The 13,579-nt window shown below is 45.3% G+C and overlaps 1 protein-coding gene across 1 annotated transcript in view; it reads right to left on the reverse strand.

The window, feature by feature from the left end:
• Positions 1-13,579, reverse strand: part of DBH (dopamine beta-hydroxylase) — a 201,890-nt gene that overhangs the window by 114,600 nt on the left and 73,711 nt on the right. Inside the window, exon 5 of the mRNA XM_073599672.1 lies at positions 6,210-6,312. Coding sequence (XP_073455773.1) covers positions 6,210-6,312 — 103 coding nt within the window. The remainder of the gene's footprint in view (positions 1-6,209; positions 6,313-13,579) is intronic.

The raw sequence follows: 13,579 nt of genomic DNA on the forward strand, positions 1-13,579 counted from the left end.
ATGCAGTTTACAGGAGGGGGAGAGTTAAGGAACAAGCTGGTATGAGGACACTTACCCACTTTTTACTGAGAGCTGGAGGTGGGGGGTAGGGGTGGTAAAGGATATAGTGGTGTAACACTTTTGACTATGTATAAGGGGTGTGTAAATGAAAAGAGAATTAGAGATCCTTCAATAGCTGAAACAGTTCACATATTTAGATAAAATAGAATCACATTGATATATTGCATACAAATGACGAATAGGTATTTAAGATGCAAACTGATAAAAGTAATTATGGAACAAAATCTAAAAAAAGAAAAACATTTAAATATCTGTGCTCACCCCGAGATTGTATATATATATATATATATATATATATATATATATATATACATACACCCCAATGGTTAACTGTATTTCCTTGTGTTTCTGGGTGAAATAATTCCTGCTCCCCGATACTTGGAGCAATGCAAGAGTTAATTTCCTATCTGCTAGATTACATAAAACACTGTCATTTTCTGATCGGGTATATGCAGAGGGTTGCTAGGTATTGCTGTGCTGCTATTTATAAACCCATTATACCACCACTATCTTATGTAGAGACAGCTTATGTTGGGGTTGGAGAAAAATGTATTTATATTTTGTTAAATAAAGGACAGATTTTCCTCCTCCTGAACAATTTTTCAATCTGCTTCAATGTCATCAGCTAAAGAAGATTGACAGCTCAAAGATGAAATGATCTGCAGAGCTTTGTGGGAATACCAGCAGGGGGACAAGATGCTCTGCAGGTACTATGAGGTAGCCATTAAGGAAATACAATGCTCTGCAGGGTAGTGTAAGGTGAGCAGTCAGGACATGCAGTGTTTTGCAGGTTAGGGTAAGGAAGTCAGCCAGGACATACAGTGCTCTGTGAGCTACCGTAAGTTGAGCAGTCAGGACATAATGCAGTCTACAGGGTATTGTAAGGTGAGTAGTCAGGATATACTATTGTATCACTACCCCTGAAGGAGCCACTAGTTAAGATGGGTCTTCTGTTTTGTGCCACAATCTACCAAAATAGTAAATATTCCTTAACCCCAATATTGGGACAATCTTGAGAAAGGCACCAAAGCAGTTGGTAGAGGTAAACCTAATATATTGTTACTCAGAATAGTTGATGACTGAACAAGTACAAACAGAACAACATTCATGGTGACACAGTCCCGCAGACTGAGTAGTGAATGTAAAGAAAAAAAAGGTGGTGTTAGACATAAAAAGGGATAATACATCCAGATTAGCATAAACAGTAGCATTGCCATGCAGAATACAAAACAGGCAGTGAACGGAACTTGATTTAACAACACAGGAACTATACTGCCCGTATGCTCTAACAGTGGACACAGTCAGCACTGAACAACACAAACAGTGTAAAGGAACAATGGGAAGGAAGGTTGCTAATATTAATGTGTTACTAAACCCACAACAGTAAAATCAGTCCATTTTAGCAGTAAAGCATGCTTGTTATACTCACTGTGGAACCTAAAGGGTTAATCCTCAAAAGCTGTTTGATCCTGTCTTCTCCAAGCCTCCCCTCTTCCAGGTTCCCCAACCCATCTCCTGTTAGAACAGAGCCTTGGGGACAAGCTGCACTAGCTCAGTTTGGTGTGTGTTGCTAGAGAGTTTTTTTTTCCTTGGGAGAGTGCATGTGATCAGCACAGGGCCAATCAGCACTGCCCAGACAGAGGGTCAGGGGTCCTGCAGCCTCATAGGACAATTAGAGTAGAATGAAAACTCCTACTACATGCTTTAAGCACTGAGAATAAAACACATGCATGTGTATACAAGTGTATGTTTCCCTTGTATGTGCTGTATTATAATGCTGATCTCATAAGAATATTCTTAATGTTTCTATTCTGTTTTTTATCTTATATACTTAATTAGTTAGGCAGTCTCACATCCCCATCTGCCCAGCTCTCTCCATATAGATCCACATTAAGGAAGAATTAAAATGTGTGTATAATTGCATATAGCTGCGGGACTCTAGGACCCAGTAGCAATGACTCCTTTGCTTATAAGCCCTCATCCAACATGGCCCCCATTAGGCTTGAAGAAGGAGTGCATGCTCCGGAAACACGTTGCCTATTGGTTCTCCTCCACCCAGAAGTGACGGCATCCCTCGGCTCCCTCTGTGTGTGTTCCAGACCCAGCCCACACTGAGCCTCCAGCAAGCAGCCGCACGGATGCACCGACTTCCCGGATGTTTGGCAAATTGTGCCTAAATGCCTGTTACAATTTTACTCTTGTGAGTACTCATTTCTATTTGTGCAGTTAAATCTGCTGTCATACTGCACTTAGAGTGGCGCCTTTGTTTTATTGTCTGCTGTTCCAGAAGACCCTTCTTATCTTCCACTGGGCTGCCTTCAAGTTGCTTTTATATGGACTTTTTCACGTGTCAGTTTTTAAAACTTCCTTTTAAAATTCCTCTTGACTATTCCCTTCCCCTATGAGCAAGTAGGTTGGTGGGTTTACATTGAGTCTGGAGCAAGTGCCGACTTATTTTCTATGTGTATTACATGCTTTAACCAGACACTTAAAGAAGTCACAAGACTGCTATTGTCATAAATCTGCAGTAATACTTTTATGCCCTGTCTGTCTGCTTACCTCTGGTCTGTGTATCAGCCTTAGGGCTTGCACTCTTACCCCTGCATGGTTAAGTAATCTTCCCTCAGTGTGGCTCCACCCTAGCCACTACAGAATACACAATTTAACACTGTGCTGTCCAAGCCAGCCTTGACCGAGCGATATTGTGTGTTTGGTTTCCTGTGCGTGTCTTGCCATGTGCTCTACGTCTGATTCTGTTTACCAAACTTGGCTTGTTCTTGACTATCTGTGTCTGCTTTATACCCTGACCTTTGGCGTGTTCTTTGACTATCCCTGTCTGCTCGTTGCCCTGACGTTTTGGCTTATCTCCTAACTATCCCTTGTTGTCCCGGTCTGCTGCTTCCTCTCTATCCTCCAGTAGCCTACTGTGAGCGTGAGCTGGGAGACCCTGGGGGCCACGACCTGGAGCCAGTTGCTGCAAAGTCCATCCCCACCATCAGGGGCCCTGGTGAACACCTGCTGGCTCTAAGACTCCGCACCCTGGGAAATTTCATGCTCTAGCTCCCAGTGTGATCAATGTTGGTGCTCCAGGGGACCTGCTTTCCTAAACCACCCAGAGCTCCATCCGCAGCAGTCAGCCGTAGGGTCCACTACCTTAGCGGTGCACTCCTGACCCTTATGGTGTGCATCTGTCACCTGGACAACAGCGAGTGCAGGGTGCTGGGTTTAGTAACACTTTAATGAAAGGAGAGGCTCTAAGGGGAGTCTTCTGCCGGCTAACTTTGGGGTCCTTTAAATGACCGTTGGTGCACTTTAGATAGGCCTCCTATCCAGCAAGCAGTAGGATGAGAAGAGGTGTAGTTCTATCTAAGCCAAGGCAAAACCGAAGTGAGTCAAGGGTGTGCAATAAGGTTGCAGTATGACAGCAGTCCTGAGATGGCAATCATGCAGAATGGGCTTAAGTGGCAAAATACCAGATTGCTACGGCTGGATGCGGGTTGATGAATACTATGAGTGTCCTGCTCTCAGTGGCTTTTCTATTGATAAAGGTACAAGGTGGGCTGGTGGCCCCCTCACCAACTCCTTGGCATGGCAATGGAATCTCACGATGGAAAGGGACCCCTTTTTGGTCCAGTTCCTGTGTAATTGTGACTTGGATGACAGTGCTCTTATCTCTTGGCAGCAGCCCCAAAAGAGGGCAATGTTTCCATTCCTAGCGCTCTCCAGTCTACTCCCTCAGAATTTCCTCTCATGGCTTTGTCCCCCTCGTTTGTTCCAACGGGTCTGGATAATCGGACTCCCACAGCGCCAAGAGCCCAGGCTTTTTCAGGCAAAAGAATATAAAACCCTTCAGGCTCCTTCTGCACCACACAGGCTGTTGAGATCTGTAGTTCAGAAAGACAGTAGTTTCATTACTTGCCTGCCGCCTTGAACTACACCTCACAAGACTCCAGGTGTTCTACATAGAAGTCTATGAGCTTGTCGTGACTTGGCTTTTCTCCTGCTAGCTGGAGGAAAACAGTGCAGCAGCATTAACAACTCTCATAACTCTCATCTCATGTCTCATAACATTGTAGCCCAGTACCTGGCTGCACAATGCTCTGCAGGGTACTGTAAGGTGACCGGTCAGGACACACAATGCTTTGCAGATTACCGTAGGGTGGGCAGCCAGGACACATAATGCTCTGCGAAGTACTGTAAGGTAAGCAGTCAGGAAATGCAATGTTCTACAGGGTACAGTGAGGTGGGCAGTCAGCAAACACAGTGTTCTGCTAGTAAGGGAACTTGTGTTTGGTTGTGTGCTGGCACCAAACTGCTACTGATCCAGTGCTAGTAGATGAAATTTGCATTCGCCAAATTGTTCCCAACTCCCAGCCATAGGCCGTTCATGATGCCCCTGGCCTTAGGTCTTAATATTAAAGAACAAAAGGATGTCCACACAAGTAATGCCTTTTCCACACTTTACTAGTACTTGTTAAAGATGCCAGTGACATTTAACATCATATTGACATACTGACAAAACGCTTCAGCACTGAACGCCATACACAGGAGCAGACATTCTGTAGCAGTCATCAGGGAGCAGAACCCCAGCACATAAATTCGTAGGCCATATTCTCCTTGAATCTCTTCTCTCCTCGAGAGTACCAGTATTGGGATCAATTTCCCTGTATACTAGATCCACAGAATTCCCCCTTCTTTCACTGAGATTAACAAGGTGCTTTTCTGTGGTATACTAGTCTCTCTATGTCCCAGACTAGCTGTGCCCAGCCGGGCTTGCTCCCAGATGTCACTCCTACCCCCAGGTGCACTAGTACTCATCTCAGAGAACACTTAGCCTGGACTAAAAGGCCTTTTGAATCCCACTCACAGTCCACATCAGACTGTTAAAAAAAAGTCAGGGCGACTACAGCTGGTTATTCTGGGTGTTAAACTACCTCCCCTGGAGTTTCAGCCCTGTAAAGCGCCCTTTCATGTAGCAGCAGACTACATTCACATGACTCTGGGGTGTTTGGGTTTCATGCCCTGTTTCGCTGGACTCCTCCCAAACTGGCACTTATATGGGCACTAAGTTTACCCATTACATCACTACAGAAAGGCTTTGCCTGAAAGAGGACCTGACACCAAATTACCTAATTCCCTCTACAGTACTATTTTGTGACAGAGCCAGGACATGCAGTGCTCTGCAGAATATTCTAAGGTGGGTAATCAGCATACACAGTATTCTGCAGGGTTCTGTAAGGTGGGCAGTCAGCATACTCAGTATTCTGCAGGGTCATGTAAGGTGGGCAAATAGGATATACAGTGTTCTGCAGGGTACTGTAAGGTGGACAATCAGGACAGGACATAAGATCTGCAACATACTGTAAACTAGGCAGTCAGGACATACAATGCTTTGCAGGGTACTGTAAGGTAGGCAGTTAGGACATATAGTGCATTGCAGGGTACTGTAAGGTGATAGGGTCAGGACATGTAATGTTTTGCAGGGTATTGTAAGGTGAGATATCAGGACATACAATGCATGGGGAAGCTGCACATGTAGCATGCAGTTGCAATTGGCTTCATATGATCACACAATGCTTCAACCATATGTGATTGATCACTGCAAGATGCTACTGTATGTTACCTGTGTAGCTTACCCCATTGGTAAACATCTGTTTCATTTGCTTAGCGATCAGCTGCTGCTCCAAATAATAAGTTGCTAACAATTTTAGTCTTACAATTAGCTACTACAGATCTTCTCTGCAGCTCTAGCCTATTGATGTGACTGACAGCAAGTGGTTACATCTCAATATCAAGAGACTAAAATCACCCATGTACAGTAGCTTAGCCCTCATTGGTACCCTGTAAATATCCTTTTAATATGTTGGTGCTATATATCACATAAAAAAAGCTTTCTATGGAGAAATATAGATCATGTGTCACCTCCACTCTAGCATTGGAATCATAGTGATATTTTCTAATACAGTATACTGTAATATGAGGATAAACACCCACCCCAAGAGCTCCTGTTGGACCACAGGTACTCTTTAATACAGAAGCTCTTTTGTCAAATACAAGAACTAGTCCCAGGTCACCAAGGCGTGGTGCACACATTCCACCCCAACTTACAACAACAGACAACATCCAAATATGAAACTAGCAGGGTTCACCTTTCAGCTCCAAAGGATTGTGATAATGAACCTCAAGCCGTAGGAACCTTGAAGACCTTGCTCCCCCAAATGATAAGCCAACATCTTGTGGGTAGTAAAATGGCTGAAATTGTCAAAAATAGCTAGTGTTAGGATCCAGTTACAAGAGAAGTTTGTTAAGTTTACACATATACAAATTTAAAGATAGTCCGTCATAACTGAGCATACTGTATATCATTATATTACTATAATTGTGTAGGCTTAATTAGGAAAAGTTTGCATTTGCTAGTTAATAAGATTCAGACACAACCTGTAGGAGCACATCTGCGCATGCGTATCCATCTCTGCCTCAGAACTTCAGCTATGCTTTGGCCAGACTGGCCATAGAGGGATTACTTTGATACAGTTGGCCAGCTTAAACATGTATTGCAATATGTGTGCACTAAAAATCCCTGTTTTTTATTGCAAAGTTTGCTAGAAAGGGTACAGTGGGGATGGAAACTATTCAGATCCCCTTAAAGTTTTCACTCTTTGTTATATTGCAGCCATTTGCTAAAATCATTTAAGTTAATTTTTTTCCTCATTAATGTACACACAGCACCCCATATTAACAGAAAAACACAGAATTGTTGACATTTTTGCAGATTTATTAAAAAAGAAAAACTGAAATATCACATGGTCCTAAGTATTCAGACCCTTTGCTCAGTATTTAGTAGAACCCTTTTGATCTAATACAGCCATGAGTCTTTTTGGGAAAGATGCAACAAGTTTTTCACACCTGGATTTGGGGATCCTCTGCCATTCCTCCTTGCAGATCCTCTCCAGTTCTGTCAGGTTGGATGGTAAACGTTGGTGGACAGCCATTTTTAGGTCTCTCCAGAGATGCTCAATTGGGTTTAAGTCAGGGCTCTGGCTGGGCCATTCAAGAACAGTCACGGAGTTGTTGTGAAGCCACTCCTTTGTTATTTTAGCTGTGTGCTTAGGGTCATTATCTTGTTGGAAGGTAAACCTTCGGCCCACTCCGAGGTCCTGAGCACTCTGGAGAAGGTTTTCGTCCAGGATATCCCTGTACTTGGTCGCATTCATCTTTCCCTCGATTGCAACCAGTCGCCCTGTCCCTGCAGCTGAAAAACACCCCCACAGCATGATGCTGCCACCACCATGCTTCACTGTTGGGACTGTATTGGACAGGTGATGAGCAGTGCCTGGTTTTCTCCACACATACCGCTTAGAATTAAGGCCAAAAAGTTCTATCTTGGTCTCATCAGACCAGAGAATCTTATTTCTCACCATCTTGGAGTCCTTCAGGTGTTTTTTTAGCAAACTCCATGCGGCTTTCATGTGTCTTGCACTGAGGAGAGGCTTCCGTCGGGCCACTCTGCCATAAAGCCCCGACTGGTGGAGGGCTACAGTGATGGTTGACCTTCTACAACTTTCTCCCATCTCCCGACTGCATCTCTGGAGCTCAGCCACAGTGATCTTTGGGTTCTTCTTTACCTCTCTCACAAGGCTCTTCTCCCCCGATAGCTCAGTTTGGCCAGACGGCCAGCTCTAGGAAGGGTTCTGGTTGTCCCAAACGTCTTCCATTTAAGGATTATGGAGGCCACTGTGCTCTTAGGAACCTTAAGTGCAGCAGAAATTTTTTTGTAACCTTGGCCAGATCTGTGCCTTTCCACAATTCTGTCTCTGAGCTCTTCAGGCAGTTCCTTTGACCTCATGATTCTCATTTGCTCTGACATACACTGTGAGCTGTAAGGTCTTATATAGACAGGTGTGTGGCTTTCCTAATCAAGTCCAATCAGTATAATCAAACACAGCTGGACTCAAAGGAAGGTGTAGAACCATCTCAAGGATGATCAGAAGAAATGGACAGCACCTGAGTTAAATATATGAGTGTCACAGCAAAGGGTCTGAATACTTAGGACCATGTGATATTTCAGTTTTTCTTTTTTAATAAATCTTCAAAAATGTCAACAATTCTGTGTTTTTCTGTCAATATGGGGTGCTGTGTGTACATTAATGAGGAAAAAAAAATAACTTAAATGGTTTTAGCAAATGGATGCAATATAACAAAGAGTGAAAAATTTAAGGGGGTATGAATACTTACCGTCCCCACTGTATATATCAGTGTCCAGAGGGTTCATTCAAAATTTCTAGTGTTACCATGTGGTCACAACCCTTTAGCACCTGTACAAGCTATTGGGATCTGTACAAGCTATTGGGATCTGAGCACAGGTATACTTATTTTTGTTGCATTGCAGGTCAGTGGCTGGCAGCCAAGGAATGGCTGGCAGCCAAGCCTGGGTGTGTTTTGATTTGGGTTTGAAGTGACTCAGAGAAGAGCTGGGTGACTCATAGGCAGCATCATCAAGACCTCCCACTTCTTTCCAGAATGTTCTAGTGTTTTCTTGAAAGGAAGGAGGAGAGAGGAGTTTGGTGCAGTCCAGGGTGTTCTAAGGAGGCCTGACCAATCCCCAATCTGGATGGGCAGGGGGCAGGCCTCCTTAAATACCTAGGGTCAGCCCAGCTAGGGAGGAGTTTTTTCAGGTGGAGGATGGAGATGGAGTGTTAGGCTGTTGAGGACCTTAAGGGAGCTACCTAGTCTGGGGGGAGATGGGGGCCTTGGGCCTGGGGCTGGGGTGCAGACAGGACCCTTCTCACGACACACGGAGGTGTCCTGAACAGGTGGCATGGGAGCAAGAGAGGACAGCGGGAGAGCACTGCCAGGCATAGTCTCAACTAGAGGAAAAACAGGTCGCAGCCAAGAGGGCTGGTGAGTGACACACAATCGGGAGAGGACTGGGGAGGCACGCCTGAGAGGACTGGGAGATTGCAGTCTGGGATGGGTGCAGAGCCAGTGGAGTGGACTGTGGTGGCTTGGGCAGTAATGAGAGGCAGCTGCAGCCAGGAGGGCTGACAGGGCCTGAAGAGGTGGTACTGGGAGCAGTAGCCACATGGACAGCTACCATTTTGCTACACTAAAGGGGCCCACGGTCCCTGCCTGCAAAGGGCATTCACCCTAGGCCTGGCTGAGCCAGTGTCAGGCTTACAAATCAGTGCTAGCTGGTCTGGGAAGTGCAAGCAAGTGATGTTCTGGAGGTGTTGAGGAGAGATAGTCTGCAAGGAAGTGATGTGCTGGAGTTGAAGATTGGAGTTGTATATACCGGAGGTGTATATAGTCGGTCCCAAATATATTTTTCTGCAATCAGTTTGGGCATCTCATGAGTATCCCACCCCCATCCAAGTTTATTCTCCTCAATGAAAATACAAAACAAAGTTCAAGGACTGGTTTTCTGCCTGAGGGTGAATGAGAACTGTGTGCCTGGCTGGGCAGGCTGACGACACTCAACAGCCATCAAAGGGTACCGCTACAGGTATACAGCGGGGGTCAGCAACCTGTCCATTGTGGGGCCTCTGCGCCGGCTCACGAGAAGACAAAGAAGAAGTTGGGTGCCGAGCCACGTAGAAGAATCTTGCAGAAAGTGAAAGTATCTATGTCAGGCAAAAACAGAGGCACGGGGGTACACAATTTCATGGGCGGGATTGAGAACCACCTCTATTGTAAGAGCCAAGCAGAGACAGAAACATATCATCACTACACAGGGGGACACAGGATTTCATGGGCAGTCCATATGAGAAGAGTGGAGTTGAGTGGTCACACACAAATTTAACCCCACAGCTGCCAGGGAGAGAGCTGAGTGTGTGGCTCACAATTAACCCCTGAATTGCCAGGCACCTCTGTCCCACAGATACCATCTACTGTGCTACTGACACCATCCACTGCTCTACTGACACCGTCCTCTGCCCCACTGTCCTACTGTCGCCATCCACTGCCCTACTGACACCATCCACTGCCCTACTGACACCATCCACTGCTCTACTGATACCATCCACTGCCCCACTGTCACCGTCCACTGTCCTACTGACGCCATTGACTGCTCTACTAACCCCGTCCACTGCCCCACTGTCACCGCCCACTGTTCTGACACCGTCCACTGCCCTACTGACACTCTCCACCGCCCCACTGTTACGGTCCACTGTCCTACTGACACCATCCACTGCCCTACTGACACCATCCATTGCTCCACTGACACCATCCACTGGCCCACTGTCACCGTCTACTGTCCTACTGTCACCGTCCACTTCCCCACTGTCGCCATCCACTGCTCTACTGACATCGTTCTCTGCCCCACTGTCACCATCCACTGTCCTATTGACACCATCCACTGCCCTACTGACACAATCCACTGTCCAACTGATACCATCTACTGCCCTACTGTCACCATTCACTGCCCTACTGACTCCATCTACTGCCTTACTAACACCGTCCACTACTCTACTGACACCATCCACTGCTCTGACACTGTCCTCTGCCCTACTGACACCATCCACTGCCCTATTGATACCATACACTGTTTTGACACCGTCCTCTGCCCTACTAAATGACACCCTCCCCTACCCTACTCTACCCTACTGACCCCCCCGTAATCTGCCCTGCAAACTGCTGACCTCTGTACACTGCCTCACATACTACTGGCCCCTGTACACTGCAATACATCCAACTGACCTAACTGAGGCTAAATTTTAAGGTAGGCTAAGTTTATATTTTTACAATGACATCTGTTTTATTATATTTCTTAAAGTTTTTTTCATGCTGTCCTTACTTTTTATCAGGGCCTTGCTGGTTTATTTCTTTAAGAGCCCATTCACACTGATTGCACACTAAAGCAAAGCAATTAAATGTGTGGGCATCTGTCCGTTTTGGCTGCAATGAGCCGGTGGTAGGGGAAGTGTGATGCGGTGTGATGCATGTTTAAGCATATCAGTTTCCTTTTTTTTTTTTTGTGTCACTGCACAAAGTGACAATACATTCATGTCACCGCACAGCAGCATGGTGCGTTGCGTTTGCTTTGCAGTGATATGCAGGGAAATCCAGTGAGATGTTATATTATGCAAAAATGTTGCATATCACATATCCCTGGAACATAGAGAAACACAGTGTTCTGGTATGAACAAACTATTGTCTTCTGTGGGTCATTGTAGTTACCTGCATTTATCCATGAGGAAAAAACGCAGGTAAATGCAGATAGTGTTAAAAAAAAAAAAAGGTGCCGAATCCCAGTGATCTATGATCTCCTTCATGTTGTTCAGGTAGATCTCTACCTCTCAAAGGTTGCCTACCCCTGGTATACAGTATAGCAGTGTGAAGGGGGTTCATCCAGGATTTCTACTAATAAATTACACAGTATACAAAGTTGCATGGGGTTATTAGTAAGGATGAGCTGAACATCCACCGTTCCGGTTCGCACCAGATCAACCCGAACAGGCAAAAAATTTGGATGAACAAATGAACACCGTTAAAGTCTATGGGACATGAACATGAAAAATCAAAAGTGCTCATTTTAAAGCGTTATGTGCAAGTTATTGTTATTGTCATATAAAGTGTTTGAGGACCCGGGTCCTGCCCCAGGGGACATGTATCAATGCAAAAAAAAGTTTTAAAAACGGCCGTTTTTTTGGGAACAGTGATTTTAATAATGCTTAAAGTGAAACAATAAAAATGAAATATTCCTTTAACTATTGTGCCTGGGGGATGTCTATAGTATGCCTGTAAAGTGGCACAGTTTTCCCGTGTTTAGGACAGTACCACAGCAAAATTACATTTCTAAAGGAAAAAAGTCATTTAAAACTGATCACGGCTATAATAAATTGTCGGGTGTCGGCAATATGGATAAAACTCATTTAAAAAAATGGCATGGGTCCCCCCCCAGTCCATTACCAGGCCCTTTGGGTCTGGTATGAATATTAAGGGGAACCCCAAACCAAAAATAAAAAACAATTGTGTGGAGGTCCCCCCAAAATCCATACCAGGCCCTTCAGGTCTGGTATGTAAAATAAGAGGAGCCCTGCGTCAAATTTTAAAAAAATGGCGTAGGGGCCCCCCAAATCCATACTAGAACCTTCAGGTCTGGTATGGATTTTAAGGAAAAGAGGGGGGGGCGAGAGAGCGCCCCCCCAACTGTACCAGGCCACATGCCCTCAACGTGGGTAGGGTGCTTTGGAGTAGCCCCCCAAAGCACCTTGTCCCCATGTTGATGGGGACAAGGGCCTCGACCCCACAAACCTTGCCCGGTGGTTGTGGGGATATGAGGGTGGGGGGCTTATCAGAATCTGGAAGCCCCCTTTAACAAGATCCCGTCCTCCCCCCCATGTGAATTGGTAACGGGTACATTGTACCCCTACCATTTCACAAAAAGAGTGTCAAAAATAGTAAAAAAGCCAGGAGACACTACGGACAAGTCCTTTATTAAAAGATAAAAAAAAGAAAAATGTCCAGTGATGTTTATTCATCTCCTATTATGCCACCCGACGAGCCGGAAAAAGTAAAAAAAAAAGCCGCAACACCTCTGACTCCATGGGAGGCTCCTGGAAAGTGACACTTCTTCTCTATGATAGCTGTTATATAGCTGAGGATGGGGCCACTCGGTGACGTAAATGGGTGACCCCGACCCCCTCTGACATCACGTGACGTCAGAGGAAGGAGGGGTCACCCGTTTACGTCACTGAGTGGCCCCACCCTCAGCTATATACCAGCTTTCATCGAGAAGAAGCATCACTCCATGGGAACCTCCCATTGGGGGCGGAGGTGTTGCAGCTTTTTTTTTTTCTTTTTTCGGATCATCGGCGGCGTGAGAAGGACCTACATCGTGGGACATTTTTATTTTTTTATCTCTTAATAAAGGACTTGCCCCTAAGTGTCTCCTGTCTTTTTTTACTATTTTTGACACTTTTTTTGAGAAATGGTAGGGGTACATTGTACCCGTTACCAATTCACATTTGTTTTTGGTTCGGGGGTTCCCCTTAATATTCATACCAGACCCAAAGGGCCTGGTAATGGACTGGGTGGGGGACCCATGCCGTTTTTTCAATGAGATTCATCTATATTGCCGAGAACCGACACTACCTGCCTAGAGTTTGCATGTTCTCCCTGTGCTTGCGTGGGTTTCCTGCGGGTACTCCGGTTTCCTCCCACACTCCAAAGACATGCTGGTAGGTTAATTGGCTTCTGTCCAAAATTGGCCCTAGTAAATGAATGTGAGTTGGGAACCTTGGATTGTGGGCTCCTTGAGGGTCAGGACCAATGTGAGTGTGCGATGTATGTGTGGAGGGCTACGTAAATTGACAGCGCTATATGGGTACCTTAAATAAAAATAGGGATAATTGTAGACACGCGCCCACACTCACTCAGGTTGAACTGGATGGACTGGTGTCTTTATTCAACCTTACTAACTATGTAACTATGTAACTCGACAATTTATTACAGCCGGGATCAGTTTTAAATTACCTTTTTCCTTTAGAAATGTAATTTTGCTGCGGTACTGTTGTAAATG

The sequence above is a fragment of the Aquarana catesbeiana genome, linkage group LG09, assembly GCF_042186555.1.
Source record: "Aquarana catesbeiana isolate 2022-GZ linkage group LG09, ASM4218655v1, whole genome shotgun sequence".
Classification (NCBI taxonomy): domain Eukaryota; kingdom Metazoa; phylum Chordata; class Amphibia; order Anura; family Ranidae; genus Aquarana; species Aquarana catesbeiana.